The following is a 17130-nucleotide window of genomic DNA, read 5'->3' on the forward strand; positions in this document are numbered from 1 at the left end:
TGCTCCAATTCCACCTTCTTCTCTTGACACACGTGACTTGTTTCCTCAGAGAAACGAGAACTCTCTGATTTATTCCGCGCCGACCATCGTCGCCAGGAAAAGCGGCAAAGGAAGCCAAACGACTGCGAGAAGCGCTGAGGAATTTAGCATGTATGCCGACGTCCGTCTTCGTGAATCGGAATGAGGCGAAATGAACGAAATGTTCACAATTTTTGTGTTGAGTCTTGACGAGTAACGATAACGGCAATATATTAAAACTGCCGCATCGTTATGGTCACGTCACGATATTAAAAGCAACATATCTGTTAAAAAGGTGAGCTTGTTTTCCATTTCTGCAATTCAAGCACCTGCTGGTGGTTCGTTTTTTCATGCAATTTAATTCTAATTAGGCATGTTTTGGCCTCCTACGTTTAAGAACTACGCTACACATTTGAGTTCCTCCACAAATGGACTCACTTCACAATGTGTGCATGCATTAGCAAATAAGTGCCTCCATTTTAAGTTTTTGAACGTCATATATAATTAAAACTTCATCTAATTTGCATTATATAGACGCGACATTTACTGTACGGTACATGCAATTGCTCTTTCTTTTCTTTTTTTGTGTGTACTTGTGTTTGTGGGCGACCATCATCGCCAGGAAAAGCGGCAAAGTGAGCCAAACGACTGCGAGAACCATTGAGGATTTTAGCACGTCTGTCTTCACGAGTCCGAACCAGGCGGAAATGACACGATGCTTGAAATCTTATCCCAGCTTTTTGTGTTGAGACCTTTGATCAATTCAAATTTTAATGTGGCGCAAATTGTCACACTTCAAAGAATCATGTTTGGTATTTACAAACAAAAGAATCTAATACATTTAAAAGCAAAATAATGAAATTAACACACAGTCATACAAGTACGCGGATCGTAAATGTGATGATAATAATGATGAACTTAAATGTAATTTTTAAATATTTCACTGATGATAATGACCAGTTTTTGTCACTAGTGATGATTACAGAAATCTCCATCTTTGGCAGTAAAAGCTTCGACATGTACTTTATGGAAAAGCTATTACAAGTTTTTTGCGTCTGTTGTGTTTTTTTTTTAACGTTGTGTTTCTTATCACTGCAAGCAAACAAACAAAAAAAATACAGCTTGAAATCAATGTAATGTCCTGATTTCGACAATGGTGCCTTATGCACATTCCACCTGGGCTGATGTCAAAGTGGAGCCGCAGTGTTCATCCCTGCATTAACTTGATTCACTTGGATAGGAAGTGGAAATATATCACACATTATTATTATTTATTTTACTTACAATCACCCGTGACAAAACATCAGTTTTCAATACAGCATCTTTGACAAGAGGTCTGAAATGAGACTTCAAAATAAATCCGTGGAAACTAGACGGCGACAACAGCGATCACAATCACGGAGGAGGCCAACAGAGCCCCGAGCACGATGCCAGCAAGCGGTTTCAGATCTTGTCCTGAAATAGAACACATAAAACCACATATTGACGGCTTGATCCAACATTTTACTTTCACTTATACTACAAACACTAGGGAGGTGTAGCTGCCATAAGAGTCAGCTTTAAAATTAAAAAGGTTTAGTTTGAGTATATCATAAATATTAAGATTTATTTGATGCATTTGTGAGTACTTTTGTTAAAAAGGTTCCAAACATTAATAGTCATCATTATAATATTTGTATATTTAACATATTCCCCGTTGAGAATGGAGTGACGTCATTATATTTACGTCTGTGATTCGCGCATTGCATTCTGGGTCCATTACCTGTTGCTCAGCGGCTATTGTGCAGTTGGACGCCGCCATGACAGAATGTGTTGCGAGCTGTGGTGATCGTGTGCGTCTTTGACCAAAAGTGAGTACACCAAGTAGTGTTTTAGTTTATTTGTATCGTGCTTAGTTGTCACACTGCCGTGTGTCTCGTGTGCCTTATTAAGCTCCGACGCCGATTTGATTGGCAGCTCGTTGAGTACCTCTTTGAAGTTCGCTAAGTGTCTTAAACACCATTTAACGACATAAATGTGTTATCTTCTGCGTGTTAGACATGAGTAGAGAAGTTCACTCAAGTTGTGTGTGATTATTTGCATGTTTTGTCCCACTTTGCACGTAATGTCTGCCGTCAGTTTGGGACATTCTGCTCTCACTGCGCGGCGCCATTACGCGTCGTTTAGTGATTTGTTACGTGCGTCATACTTTTGAGTAATTAGCTCATGTTTAGTATGCTGTACAACTTTGTGTGTGTTTATAGCCATTCATGTGCACAGTGAAGACATTTAATATTTTCAATTTGATGTTTTACTGTTTTTGAATTTACTTATAGGCATATCAATGTGATATAAGCATGAGTGTTTAAAAGAATACAGTGGAGTAATGATTTTGTGAACTTTATTTGATCTTTGTACCCTCAAATGCTGTTGGAGGGGCAATGTGCATGATGTGTCAGAGTCTTTTGGCATTAGAGACTAAAAGTCTGGGGTTAGATCCTAATTGCATTTCTCCCCCAGTCAAGAAGGGTAACTGTATGTAAATGTCTGTTTACTAATAACATCACGTCTGTTTGCTAATAACATCACACATTTGGTCACTAGGAGATGACATGTCTGCCCTTTGTTCAATCAAGAGCCAGGAGGAGGAACCTTTTATCTTTTTTGTATAAATGAGTCGATGTTCATACAATTGTCACACTCTTGAGGTCATCACGTTGCATTCAGACGTGGTGTCTTAATGGTGTCTTTGGAAGCTTCTAAATAAATTCTTGCAGGAAAACTTCTTCATCAGATCTCGGATACAATGATTTTGAACACGCAAAGATTACACTTAAAATAGTAATCATACAATTCCTTCATTTTGGTGAACCCGACGAGCGACGTTGCGAGCTGTGGCGTTCACGGACGGATGCAATTCCAGGCGCCTAATTAATTACGGTGAGTGGACATTTATCCACGTTTGAGGAATTGTGTCTGTTTCGAGTCGCTGCAGCTGGTATTCGTCTTGAAAAATTACATTGTGATGAGATCTGTGTGAAAAGGTGTTAGTAAAATTTGGAGTCGTTGTGTTGGACACGAAGTCCCTGATTTCGGATTTTACTACGGTGTTCGAACTGTACACGTACGTGGTGACGACAGCATTGTTTACGGAAGTGTCGTTACGTTGGTTGTCTCGCTGAAAGGGAAACACAGGCAGACGCAGCGGGTTGCGCCGCTGCTAAGAAGTCGAAAGATTCTTGAATAATTTTGATATTAAAAAGTATAAATGGACACAGCGTACGTACGCCGCTGTTATAAATTTGGTACTGAGAGGCACAGGTAGACGCAGCGGACTTCTCGCCGCTGTTAAGAAACCGTTAGATTCTTGAATAGATTTGTTCAGCTGGTAGACACATGCGCAGATGAGGTACGTAACGTTACGATGATGGTGCACAATTAAGCCGGATTGTTGCAAACGGGCTGAAGCAGGCGTTTTATTAAAAATTACAGGAAACACACGGCAGTCTCGTTCTGAAGGAATTTTAGAGATTGTAAGTCCCTGCATTTCTGAGGCAATTGTTGAGTACTTGTAGAGTTGGAAACAACTTTTCGCTGCGAAGGAGCCAAGAGACTGCTTTGTGATCGTCTTAAAGCAGTATTTTTTCCGGGCTACAGGTTGACGCATAGTTTTTATTGTTTGTGAATGCTATTGCTAAGAAATCGAGAGATCGCGATATTTTTGTTTTTGGATAATTTTGTTTAGCTGAAAGGAGCGCTCCGCCGTCTAAAACGGCATATGATATTGAATTTCCACGGCGAATATAGGAGTACTGCTGTGTGAGAAGTGAGTCCGTGAAGTTTCAGGATATATTTATTGAAGTCGCGCGAAAGGTATTTAATATCTGTTTCATTTTCGTCTTGTTTGTGTTTGTCTGTAAAAAGAAAAAAAAAGGGAAGTTTTTTTTGAGGGGGATTAATGAGAATACTTTTGATCTGTTATATCGTAGTATAATAAGTGAGACGTCACTGACTTTATAAATATTAAAAACGACTAATTACTACATATTATGGACGAAAAAATTGACCGTAACTAAGGAGGTTTGCATAGACTTCCGGTCGAGAGTCAGAATTGGTCGCTAAGCGAACAGTGAGTTCATGATGCTGGACGCATTTCCACCACAGCGTCAACGTAAGTATGAAACTCTTTTAAATGTATGAATGCGCACGAATTGTGATAGTGGTTGGTTCTCACCGTTGTAAAATGTGGTGTGTTTGTGGAATTTGATTGTGTAAACAGCGCCAGACGCTGATTACCTCCGTGAAAAACACTTCTATAAGTTTCTTCGAATGGAAGAAAAGTTAGACGGTGCGCAGATGACGATGTTAAGTGATTTTGAGAATGAGGAAACTGATGCTAAGATAGCGGCTCTGACAGCGTACGAGTTTTGCGCAGGAGATGAATTTTTGGTAAGATGCTACCGTGCGAATCTGTTTTTAAGGCTAAGGATGAGTTAGCTGCGGGCAGCCGCATCTGTTAAGAAATTGGAACATAAATTGGATGAAGTGTTGACTGTGAAAGATGACCCGGGGGGGAAATTTGAACCAAGCGAGAGCTCTTGGCTTAGAAATGAATTGTTGAGTGTACGCGTTTGTTTGTTTGTTAAGCTCCATGGTGTGTTGTGGCCACGCGGTTTTTCGTTGGTTGTCTTACAATGTGCGAGACGTGTCTGTGTCGCAGCCGTAACGTTGCGATGGATTGTGCGCGAATAAGTCGACATTTGAGCTATAAGTGCGTGGTGAAGTTATTATGAGACGAATAAACGGTGTATTTTACAAATGAGTGCGCACTTCGGAGAGGTTTGTGTTCGTCTGTGGTTCAACAACTGAGACGCCACTGAATTAAGTTGAGGAGTGTGTGTTGTGTGAGTGTTTGTTGAAACTATGAATATGTGAAGCATGTGTGAATTGTGAGTTTAAAGGGGGGATTTGATTTCTTCTTGTTTTTGTGTTTTTTCTCCTCAATGCCTTTATGACAAGGGAGAGGAAACTGAAGTTACAGTAAGTGAAAGAAGGACTGAGTTTGTTGGAAGGCAGGTATTTTGTGTCTCCAAAAATGAGCGAGATAAGATAGGATGTATATGAATGGCGTTTTGTAGGAAGAGGAAAAGAGTAGATTTCAATGGAAAAGAGGTGGAAAAAATTTCTTCTCTCTCCAGTTTCTTTGTCCTCAAAAAAGGGTGAAAAAGAATGGTAGCAGGAAATCTGCATATTTTGAAAGGATGGGGGTCGTGAGCTGCTGTTTTAAGAAGGTGGTGATTTGTACTGTTGTCTGTTAAAATTAAATTAAACTAGATAAAAAAGGACAGGGGGGTGTGATACGTTTAGTCCTCTCTTCCATTGTCTCCATTTGGGAGACTTGTAGTCTGTTGTGTGTGAATAGCAGGGGTCTTCTAATGCTAATCTGTTAAGATCAAATTGGTCCTGCTATGCGGAAGGATATAGAGGTCTAGGTGTTAACTACAGGCCACTATCATATTATTTTTAAAATCAGATCTGTGTTTTTATAGTTGAATGAGTAATAAAACCAAATTTTAATATAGTTGAATAAGTAATAAAACCAAATTTTAATTGAAATAGACTTTTCATTTTTGATTTTATATTTCCCCTGCATCTCTGATAACTTATTCGTAAGTGTGAAAATGATTTAACCTTTGTCTTTATCTGAGTCCCATTCTAGAAGTCTGGAAAGGACTTCCATCCAAGTGGCCAGGGTGACTGACAATTGTCACATTTTCTTAAATTTGAGGTAACACGTAATGAAGATGTCTATGGTAGACATATGCGTAAATATAGTACTACTACTTGCTATAGTGTAGTGATCAAATTCAAATAAAACCACAAAATGAATAAATTAGGGGTTTGAAAAACAAACGATTTTGGGGGAATTTTTTATTTATTTTTTCTTGGAAATTGAATGACAACAAGCAGTGTTCTCTTGCTATGATCTCATCTCCCTCTGTCTGTTCTGAGTGTATAAATGTTTCAGGCAGGTTCAATCTTTGACTGAAAGGTGTTTCACTTGGGTGACTCAACCGAAAAGTGCTGAAAATGGAATGAACAGCATTCTCCTGCTATGCTTGATGTTCAGAGTGGACGGCGAACTGAACAATGGTCACTTTCGGGGGGGAAGTGACCACACGGACTGCAAAAAGGATGGTACACTGTAAATCCGCTCGTCCTGTGACTGTTCAATGACTCTTATGCATTGTTTGAGCATAATGTCCAGCAACTTTTTGAGCAGACAGGATAACCATCGATTCTGTCATGATGAACTTTTCCTGAGAACTCCAGTACACAAAGCCCAGTGCCCGCTTTGAACTTTGCCCTGCATAAACTGCTATCGACAAGGACAGGAAGGAATATGAACTACAGTTGTGGACTCAAAGTTCTGGAATCATCTGAGTTTGGTGCCTGAGGTCGTATGTTGTATTCTGTTTGTAGACATTTGCACTCTGTACTATGTCAGAAAGGAGATGTGATCTATAGCAACGCAGTTTCGGAAATTGAGAACAGCTTATGTGAATTAAGGTAGTACAAAATTCATTCTAATCCTTAAATACTATATTTTCCGTTGTTTGATGCTTGTTGAATTTGGCCTTCTAGTTTTTTTCCCATTTCTCTTTTATAACTTTGGCTTCTCAGAGTGGACTCAGATATGGAACACTTACGCCGAAGTTGCTGGTTAAATTTTTAATTTTCGATTTAGGTCGCAGCACTGATTTTAATTGGGTCATGATCTGCAAAGTTGCCTGCTGTGTTTTACAAGCCCCCACTACTCTGTAGAAGAGGTGAGGTTAGTTAGCATCTTAAGAATACTTTTTGGTTGGTTTAAAGTAGGGATTTTGTTTTGTTTTTCTGATTATAACTTGTTTCTTTTACTAGTTGAGATGGCAGATATTTGGAAGATTTGTGACCTGCAATAGATTAATGGGGTTGTTTAAAAAAAAAAATAATAATAATAATAATTCTTCTCTTCCTGACCCTAAAAGTCCTCCGCTGCAGGATCTTAATTTACATCTGCTTAAGTTGGTTGTTTTTCTAATCTACAGGATTCAAATTTACATTACAAACTCTTGCCTCAAAGGCTTTTGTTTTGATGGCTCCTGGCTAGCTCAGCTGGAAATCTTTTTATAGTTCTGGTGTTGGCCAAATTGTCACAATTTGGTTGTTTTTTAATCTACAGGACACAAGGTGTCTGTTTTTCCTCTTTGAAGCAGCAATTTGGAAGCGGCTGCAGTTTTCACATTCAGGTCTGAAATGATCAAAATTGATCTTTATCAGATGGGGGAATGATTGGTCTGTCTGAGTTTGTTGAAAAGGAAGTCTGATGTGAGAATGATTGGTCTGTCTGATGTGAGAATGACTGGTCTGTCTGATGTGAGAATGACTGGTCTGTCGGTGTATCAAAAGGAAGTCTGATGTGAGAATGAAGTTTGGTGTGAGGAATTTACAGGCAAAGAATGGAGCGGAGAATTGGAGGATTTGACCATGGGAGGAAAAGTAAGTTCTACAAAGATGACAAAAGACGACCCTTATAGCAGAAATACGGTAAGTATATTCAATTTCAGAAACAATTGAAAAGTATAATTTCTAGAGCCCATGGAATATGCCATTTAGGTGTGGAAGGAACATTGACACACCTGGGTGACATTTTTTCATGAGATAAGTTGTTAAAAAGGAACTGCAGTGTTTATTTAAGGTATGAGTATAAATCTCTTCTCAGACTGTTCATGGCCCGGCCGGACATGAATAGTTCTGAGTTAAGATGATGTTGTTTTTAAATGATTTACACTGCTATAATAAGAAACCAGCATTACAAATACAGAAATTTGATGTACGACAAAGAGCACATTTATGCTAAAATCTACAACAGTAAATATCATGGTAAAATATTTGATTAATCATTATCTACCATCATAAGGGTTTCCTAGGATGATTGGATCAGACAAACCCACTTGAAAAAACAAAACTTCATAAGATATAGAAAAGGCATTGATTAAAACATATATTATCTCTGATCTCAAGGACATTAAAGAAAAATAGAAATATTAAACAATTGGCCTCATAAAGTTTCAATGGCAACAAGACTTTCATTATTATGCCATTGAATGTACAAATGTCATTAAACGGATTCTGTTTGAATGCCACAACAAAAATAACTTTTTCCGTGTCCAACAGCATGTTTCAGGACCTACAGAACTTAAACAATTAACATTTGCTAAAAATTACCAGGTGCTCTTTTCAAAGTAAAGAATGAAGACTATATGTTATGAGTGACTAAATGAAAATGATTTTGCACACAGATTGGTTTGCTGATCATAATGGTGGGGGTCACATCCACCACGTGAGCCACGAGGTCCCAGGCTCATCAAATCACATCAATTGAAACCGACTGAGGGGGTTGACTAAGCTGCTGATCTGCGTCCACACCAATTGGAGCCATCTAACGGATCCCACCACACCCGCTTCCAGTGTCTACCTGACAAGCTGCCCAAGGACAAGGAGGAGGTCGCTGAAAGAAGATTCATTGGAGTGCCTTTTCCCTGGGCACGGATTGACACAGTTGGAAAAGCTGATCAAATGTCAATCTGCTGTTTGAAAGGGGGAAATCACTCAAATCCCCTTTTCATCAATTCACAAGGATTGAGTCACACTGGGAATGAAGTCCCGTGACCTTTCCTGCGATTTCTGGCAGTGAGCCAGGGTTCGGAAAGAGGCTGACAAACGCCTCTTCTTAAAAAATTTTGACCAACTGTCGAACGCACTTTTCATTCAACAAGACCTTCATCAGGAGATGGCTTCGAGGGACAGACACATCTGCTATTGCGTCGTGACACTTAACCACATCACATAGTGTTATGCCTCACATTTATTATGCCCCTTCCACCGAATTTTTTAATGAATCAAACTGAATTTTGACTGCTAAGCCCCTCTATCTTTCTCTCTCTCTCTTTCTCTTTCTCTCTCACCTGCTATTCTTATTTTCTGAACTCCACACATAAACATTGCTTCATTTTTGCGACGATCAAGATTCGCGCTGGACTTTCTCTCTAGACTATTGTGGGATTAAATGTCCGGTTTTTGAACTTATAGAAGTTCAATGGTAGGACTGAAGACATTTAATATTTTCAATTTGATGTTTTACTGTTTTTGAATTTACTTATAGGCATATCAATGTGATATAAGCATGAGTGTTTAAAAGAATACAGTGGAGTAATGATTTTGTGAACTTTATTTGATCTTTGTACCCTCAAATGCTGTTGGAGGGGCAATGTGCATGATGTGTCAGAGTCTTTTGGCATTAGAGACTAAAAGTCTGGGGTTAGATCCTAATTGCATTTCTCCCCCAGTCAAGAAGGGTAACTGTATGTAAATGTCTGTTTACTAATAACATCACGTCTGTTTGCTAATAACATCACACATTTGGTCACTAGGAGATGACATGTCTGCCCTTTGTTCAATCAAGAGCCAGGAGGAGGAACCTTTTATCTTTTTTGTATAAATGAGTCGATGTTCATACAATTGTCACACTCTTGAGGTCATCACGTTGCATTCAGACGTGGTGTCTTAATGGTGTCTTTGGAAGCTTCTAAATAAATTCTTGCAGGAAAACTTCTTCATCAGATCTCGGATACAATGATTTTGAACACGCAAAGATTACACTTAAAATAGTAATCATACAATTCCTTCAACAGCTAACATAGTTCATGTAAAATTAGTAATATTGCAGCCCAGTTATTTAGCCAATCAATGTGTGCTGTTAAGTAATGCAATACTGTATTTGTGTTTATTAGGAGTTAAGTATTTACACTCATACGCTGTATTGCTTTTCTGTTTACTGCAGAACCACACACACATATTACACAGCTAACATATTTGCAAGCATTTGCACTCTTTCTGTTCGTATTTACGATGCCTTTTGGAAGTAGTGCACTACAGTTAGCTCGCTAGTGCTAGTTCGTTAGCATGCTATCATCGTTAGCGTGTTAGCATGCTTTTTTTAGTGGATGTTAACGGGCATATATGGAAAATGTAAGTTATTTTTGATTGTTCATATCTTAATGTTCTCTATGACAATTATTTTGTGTTGTTTAGCTCTTTAATATGGTGTTTTCTGTATTTTTGTACAGTTCTCACGGCATGCTTAACCGCAATAAATGCCTGTTGTAACAAGAACCACTTGGACTTGAAATGATCCGGCCACGCTTTACAGGTTCTGTCCTGTCACATTGTTTTGTTTTTAATTTAACCTGCATCTGTAATGCAAGAAGCTAATTTAGGAGCTTGAGATGGCGGCTGAGTCAAACCGCAACAGGAAGTAACAAGGGCCGACCTATTCTGAGAGAGGAAAGAGTGGAACTTGACTACACAAATAACACTTCATTGCCGTCCATGTTTTTTTTTTTTTTAATTAAATTTCATACAATTGTCTGTAGAAGCATCACCTGTAAGTGTACTTGAGTTCAATGTGTCCAGTTTGTTGTTTGTTTTGATGATTTACATCAATGTTATTTTCCTCTTCATATCATATTTCTGTAGTTTGTACCAGTGGTGTTATCAAGACTTTTCAGCAGGGTTCACCAATTCCGGTCCTTCGAGGTCCGGAGTCCTGCAGGTTTTAGATGTTTCCACCTACCAACACACCTGATACTAAAGATCAGGATCCTTATCAGGCATGCTGATGAGCTGATTATATGAATCAGGTGTGCTAGTGGGCAAAAGCATCTAAAACCTGCAGGACTCCGGACCTTGAGGACCGGTATTGGTGAACCCTGCTTTAGGGGCAAGGGGACCGTTATGGGTTACTCCTTTATAGTACAGCTAGGGGTGTCAAAATGAGTGCTAATTTAAAGTTCCTTTCATTCTTTTATGACCGCGTCTTACTTGGAAAACCCGTACTGGGAGAATTCCAGTCGCAACGCAGCAATAAATGTAATAATAATGTATATATGTATGTAAGTTAAGAATTTCAAATACGTACGTGTCTCCACATGAGTTCCTTGTCCAAACAGGATCTCCCCACATGTGGCCACAGCACAGTAGTACGTCCCACTATCAGATGAGTTCTGTATGAGTTTGGAGAGATGGTAGACACAGCCCCTTTGGACCTTTACATCATCTCCGTCGGTGTAAATGATATGCGGGGACGAGTCTCCCGACCCGGATTTGAACCAGTACACGGTGTGTTCTTCCGGACACAGGCTGACGTTCTCCTTGCTCTCCGAGAGAATGGAACACTGGAGCGTCAGCGTCTGGCCCGCCTCGACGGACTTGGCCTGCGGAATTTGCTTCACGTAGAAGGACTTGTGTGTGGGTTCTGCGGCAGACAATAGAACTTTTCACAATTGTAAACAATCAGCGCCAGGGTGCTTCCAGATGGCAGAACTCACCTGAACTGAAAAGGGTGACAGAATTGGTCACTCACTTGAGTGGGAAAGGGTTAAAAGCGGAGACTTTTGTTGTCGCTGAAGAAAGTTTGAAGGAGAAGAAAAATATCCTTTACTATTTAGAATTTGCAAAGTTTAAACTTGTTTGTGCCATTTTCGCTATAATTATAGTTGCTTAGTATTATGAGCATAAGATTTTGTTTCACTTAGTTTTTATTTTATTTCATGAATGAAAATATTTTTCTATTTTGTTACCTTGGTGCCTGCCCCTCACCACATGAATTGGTTCCTCTATGGCAGGGGTGCTCAAGTAGGGTCCTCGAGAGCCCTTATCCAGCCTGTTTTCCATGTTTCCCTCCTGCAGCACAGCTGAATCTAATGATCAGCTAATCCGCAAGCTTTGCAGAAGCCCGATAACGATCCTGATCAGAAATCAGGTGTGTTAGTGAAAACAGACCCCTGCTCTATGGCATTCTGCGCTCTAAGTGCAGTGTGAAAAGGGCCTAAATGGAAGAAGATCGCAAGACTGCCTTAAATCGACCGGTCAAACCATTTCCTTTTTTGTTCTCAATCGTTCCGCCTTTGCCAAATGACATTTCAGTCTTTTGCCACCTGGAAGCATCGCGACGTCATGATGGAAAACGTCTTCGAAAGACAGAATTTACCTTTGACAAGCAAATGCGTGCTGTCAATGAAGCGCATGTTGTACGAGGTGCCCGCTTGGCAAGTGTACGTGGCTTCGTCTTCTTTGCTCACGTTGGTGATGTTCAAAAGGTAAACGTCAGCCACGCGTTCGCTTCGGAACCTGCCGTTCTGAAACTGACCTCGAAGGGACAGTTCTCCAAAGTATCCCTCCGCGATGGTTTGGATCATATATCCCAACTTGATCTTGTACCAGTAAAATATGTCTCCCATATTCTCGGAGCGCGGGCACGCAAACGAGACGTTGGCGCCAGCGTCCACCGTGACCAAAGACACCGGCTGCAGCCCTTCGATCACAGCTGAGAAGATGAAATGGAAAAGTAGTTGTCAGATTTGACGGCGGTTGATATTCCAAAAGCCATGTCACTCACACAATGTGCAGAAAAGCACCGCGGCAGTCAGTCCGCTCGCCATCGTGACGGTCGCCTTGAGTGTTGACTTTCCGCTTTCCGTCTACAGGTTGCAAACCATCGTCACGCTGAAATGCAGAAATTTGACTTCCGCTGCTTTTTTTCTGTGCACGCTGTGACCCATTTGTTTTTACTGGTGTCGCTCATCGGTGCGAGCGCGGGCCTGAAGAAAAGCTCTTGTTACGTTCAGCACAATATTTAAATAACAAAAAAAAGAAGGCCAATTTGGAAGTTCATAAGGTTTTCCGTAGATTTTCATTTTTCGGAATCTTCATGTTTTGTCTCAACACTTCAAATAGGAAGAATGTGTAACTTCCAAGTTTGCGAGCCCATTTACTGCTTGATTTAAAAAAAAAATGTTTACAAACGTGATGAATGTTTATTTCTTTATCTTTTTTAGTCTTTCAGAAAACACATACTGCATCTTTAACTCACTCACTTGCAGCCATTTTCACTGAAGCCAACCCCCTTTGCTCCTGGCTGTTTTACTGGATTAGGACTGATTTTGCAAGGCTCACAGAATATTCTTTTCTAGTGCTATAAAAACATGGAACCTACCAAAAGATAAGAGTCTCTTCTTTCATCAGGAAAAAAAAGTATATTTGTATCAGTTAACTTTTTGCAGCAATTCGCATTAAGATATAGCTAAGTTTCATCATAATTCACAAATCTGTTTAAAACAGTGGGGGGAAGAGCTTTTTGCAATATGGCCTTGGTTGAGCTCTTATACTGATTGCTTCAAGCATTCTCTTCAGTTCAGAGGCTGCATCAAAGCCTTCTTTATGCTCCAGCATTTAAAAAAAAAAAAAGAAAACCATATAAATACGTCTTTGGGAGCATGGTGATATTTTAAATAGAACGTATTTCTATGTTTTGGGGAGCAAATTAGTTAATCAGATCTATTCACTCTTAAGGACTTAAAATGTTGCATGAATTCATCTTCAAAATAGCAAATTCCACATATTTACTCTGTCCATCTCACAAAGGAATTCTCAAAAGTTCATGCTTCTGTTTTAAATGGTAGGTTTCCCAACTGACCAAGAGGTAGGGTACACCCTGGACTGGTCGGCAGTCAATCACAGCCCCCCCCCCACCCCACAAAAAAAATGTCACCCAAGTTTACTCCCAAAATGTAAAGTTTTCAAAGAATGTGATCAAACACACTGACACAAACACCTTCAAGTCAAGTTTATTTATACAGCCCTTAATCAAGCAAGAGTCTCAAACATTCAGGCCTCTAAATACACACACACACACACTTGTGCATCAAGCCAAATAACCAAAATGGCTGCATGTTTCAGACCCACGCACACACTTGTTGACTCTCTTGCACAGGCCAACGGTTGAGGCCTCCGCCACAGTTCCTGCGTGGAAAGTTGAACCCTTCTTGTGGTTGACGTTTGAAAGAAAACGAAAGTGTGGCTTCAGTTCTTCCTGTCCGTCCACACGATTGTTCAAGTTGAAGGTGACTTTAACTTAGTTTTGATTTGAGTTCAGCCTGAAGTTTGTGGTCCTCGGGGTCTTTTTTTAATGTATTCATTTTTTATTTTGCTTATTGTATTTTAGTATTTGATGTAACAGTGTTCGGATCTCAATGCGCAGCACTTTGAAAACGTTTGTTTATAGAAATCAAGTGGCTTGGATTGACTTCAACCCAAGCGGGATAAGCATTGTGAGATCAGAACAACACTACATATTCATTGCAAGTCGTATTTATTGTTTGCGCTGCATTCGTGGTGAAAATAAGCTTTGAAATATAGCAAAATATTTTTAGTTTTCAGGTTCAAGCATGAGCGCATGAAGAAGCTTCACTCATTAAAAATGCAAATACAACCGTAACATGTTTATATTATTTCTAATGAAGAAAATTGATCATTGCAATATGTTTTAATGATTGTAGTTTGTTTCCTTTTTTTTTTTCTATCTTTCTTATCATCAGATCTAAGTAAACATTTTGGGAAAATGTATTCACTTTTCTGGTTGACTGAGAGAAATCACAAGGTTAGTTTATGAAAACACCAAATACGGTTCCTTGCACTGTAAAGTCCTGCAGTATTTTGAAATCAGAATCTCTCAAAAGTTGACAATTATTTCGCTTGGTTCCGAAGACTGATTTCGCTATATGTGCTAAATTCCTCTGCAAAGCTCGCAGAGATCTGGTTGGCTTTGCCGCTTTTTCTGGCGACGATTTTCGGCACGGAATAAACCAAAGAGTCCTCCTCGCTCTGAGAAAACAAGTCACGTGCGTCACGACCAGAAAGTGAAAAGCTAGTAAACGTGCGGAGAATTTTTTGACTGACCTGCTGCGCACGACTCGATGTTTCTTCCTGGCTTTGCTGGCAAGCTGAACAATGGAGGAAGAAAATGCAACAAGTGGTCATAGGTTGGACAACGTTTGAAAATTGTGTATACTTTTATATGGGACTAGCAGACCAATAAAACAAACATAATAAATCTGCTTTGGGACATATTATTACATACATGAGAATTTTCCACAAGAATAAAGTTGTTTTAATTTGAACAAAAAGTGTATTATTATAGAAATAAAGTCATATGTTCTTTTTAAAACAAAATGCACATTTTTCCATAAATAGAATCCCATTATTTTTCTTTAGAAAATAAAAGTGCCTGGCTTGCCTTGCCTTACAAAGATTTAATAATTAGACTGGAATAAAGTTTTGTTTTTAAAATTGACTATTTAAAAGGGGACGTTTTCCCCTTAAGTTTGACAGTGTCATATTATTACAATTACCGTACCGATAACTAAGTTGTTGTTTTTTTCTCACCATGAAAAAGCTGTCCTGCCATTGGTTCAGAGCATTCAAGGGCTAAAAGGATATCTTAGCTCGGCGTGCAGTGAACATGTCACACATCAGTGAATGTCGTGCATGAGCCAAGACACAAGATGCTGCATCCAAAGTCCTATATTGGCCTCAGAATTGTTACTTGTTAGTACTCACCGATGCCGATACCACTGTTTTAAAGCAGTATCGGGGCCTCTGCCGATACCAGTATCGGTATCGGAACAACACTAATTTTATCTAAATTTTATGAATTCTTATGAAATTAACTAATATCAATGATTAAAGTATGAAAACGTGGAAAATATTATTTTATTGTGCTTTTTATTGTACCTTTAGAACAGATAAAATTTGCAACTACGATTTAAAAAAAAAAAAAATGTAATAAATATCTAAATATAACATTTTTCATTCCTACATTATTTTAAGAATAAGGATACACGTGATAGTTCTGTCTCATTGCCATTAGAAGTCTAAGGAGGTGCTTGTGAAGGATTTCTCCCCGTAGCCCAAATATTTGCAAACCACTGATTTAAAAAATTGCTTATAATTAATCATCTCTCTTACCTTTGCAGCAAAACCAACTTCCTGTCAGGCTCTTTTTGATGAGGAAGCCTAAAAGGATTAAGTTTAAGGCCAAAGCACCAGCAGCCAAGAAATGGATATCAAGTCGGTGTGAATCACAACTGATGGCATCTGGATGACACAAGAAAAAGAATCCTCATTTACACATTCAAGTTTTGAAATTGATCACGCAGAAAGATGAAATAGTCACCTATTGTTACGTGTCCCGTAAAAACCTCTCCACACGTGGCCACAGCACAAGAATACGTTCCGGCAACGGAGACGCTGTTGACGGTTGAGAACGCGCGAACGCATTTCTGCATGGGAGCATTTTGGACATTTTTGCCGTCTTCCCGAGCGTAAATGAAGCTGGGAGGTGCGTCGTCTGTTTCAGATCGGAACCAGTAAACTTTGAGTGCATCTGTACACGTTGCATTCCAAAGGGGGGAGAGGACGGAGCACCGTAAGCTCACGGACGGGCCTGGTGGGCTCTCATCAGACCGCAGGTTTTGAGTGGCAGCAGCTGAGTTCGTGTCATTATCTGTGAACACAAATGTGAGAATCGCAACGTTAGAATTTCTTCTAAAATCTTCTTCCTTGTTATATTTCCTTACCTTTGACCTGAAGAAATGTTCCACTCAAAAACGTGACTTCATACCGAATCACTTCAAAGCAGTAGTAGACGGCCATGTCACTTTTCTGTACTTGACTAATTTGAAGGATAAACATCTCTCGCTCCTTTTTGACAGTCATGCGATGTCTGCTGTCAAATGTCCCATTTTGAATAAAGGTTGAACCCTCGAAAATTGGCATTCCAAATAAATATTCAGGAAAGGTTGCAGAAACAAGTCGGATCCATTGAAGACTTTCTTGGCCAAGCAATTTTTGTTCAAAGGGACATTCCAGAGAGACACTTTGTCCAACTGCAATCGTCTTTGTCGTAAAGTTGAGACCATCGACACTTCCTGAGCAGAAAAAACAAAATAAGAGATGTATGCACATGACGCATTGTCTTTTGAGAATGGACTTGCCTCCGAACAAGATCAGCAGCAGCAGATGAAGCGCCGTCCGCATTTTGTCGTGGATTCAGCAAGTGAATAATCCGTCCAGGCAACATCAAACTTTTCTTGACTTGAATCGAATCACAGCGAAGGGGAGGGGACAATTTCACAGACTTCTCATTGGCCGTTTCCTATGTCGGCCCAGCCCAGTGGAAATATGTCCACT

The 17130-nt window shown here is 39.6% G+C and overlaps 3 protein-coding genes across 8 annotated transcripts in view; 1 reads left to right on the plus strand and 2 right to left on the minus strand.

Annotated features, from left to right (window-relative positions):
• LOC144058965 (integrin alpha-6-like) overlaps positions 1–17130 on the plus strand; it is a 35419-nt gene that overhangs the window by 4034 nt on the left and 14255 nt on the right. For 5 of the 6 annotated variants that reach the window (XM_077577680.1, XM_077577677.1, XM_077577681.1 and 2 more), the window contains one exon: positions 50–1868. The exons of the other annotated variant lie outside the window; for it this stretch is intronic. In XM_077577680.1, the coding sequence (XP_077433806.1) occupies position 1868 (1 nt within the window). In that variant the 5' untranslated portion in view covers positions 50–1867. The remainder of the gene's footprint in view (positions 1–49; positions 1869–17130) is intronic. 6 annotated transcript variants of the gene reach the window in all.
• On the minus strand, positions 1303–12567 carry LOC144058971 (obscurin-like). Its single transcript, XM_077577692.1, has 4 exons — positions 12500–12567; positions 12092–12427; positions 11021–11356; positions 1303–1473 (listed from the first exon to the last, which is right to left on the minus strand). Exons 1-4 carry the CDS (start codon positions 12540–12542, stop codon positions 1388–1390), a joined length of 801 nt encoding a protein of 266 aa, XP_077433818.1. The 5' UTR covers positions 12543–12567; the 3' UTR covers positions 1303–1387.
• On the minus strand, positions 13712–16924 carry LOC144058968 (uncharacterized). Its single transcript, XM_077577687.1, has 5 exons — positions 16518–16924; positions 16115–16444; positions 15907–16035; positions 14839–14882; positions 13712–14763 (listed from the first exon to the last, which is right to left on the minus strand). The coding sequence occupies exons 1-5, from the start codon at positions 16903–16905 to the stop codon at positions 14626–14628; spliced, it is 1029 nt and encodes a 342-aa protein (XP_077433813.1). The 5' UTR covers positions 16906–16924; the 3' UTR covers positions 13712–14625.

Source organism: Vanacampus margaritifer, chromosome 10 (assembly GCF_051991255.1).
Source record: "Vanacampus margaritifer isolate UIUO_Vmar chromosome 10, RoL_Vmar_1.0, whole genome shotgun sequence".
Classification (NCBI taxonomy): domain Eukaryota; kingdom Metazoa; phylum Chordata; class Actinopteri; order Syngnathiformes; family Syngnathidae; genus Vanacampus; species Vanacampus margaritifer.

Bases quoted from the DNA above. Each gene is read 5' to 3' on its own strand.
- LOC144058971 (XM_077577692.1), bottom strand. From the start codon at position 12,542: ATGGCGAGCGGACTGACTGCCGCGGTGCTTTTCTGCACATTGT. The intron at 12,428-12,499 runs GTGAGTGACATG...TCATCTTCTCAG, and splicing joins GGTGCTTTTCTGCACATTGT to CTGTGATCGAAGGGCTGCAG. The intron at 11,357-12,091 runs GTAAATTCTGTC...TGTCTGCCGCAG, and splicing joins CACGCATTTGCTTGTCAAAG to AACCCACACACAAGTCCTTC.
- LOC144058968 (XM_077577687.1), bottom strand. From the start codon at position 16,905: ATGTGCATACATCTCTTATTTTGTTTTTTCTGCTCAGGAAGTGTCGAT. The intron at 16,445-16,517 runs GTAAGGAAATAT...TTGTGTTCACAG, and splicing joins AACATTTCTTCAGGTCAAAG to ATAATGACACGAACTCAGCT. The intron at 16,036-16,114 runs GTGACTATTTCA...TGTGTCATCCAG, and splicing joins TACGGGACACGTAACAATAG to ATGCCATCAGTTGTGATTCA.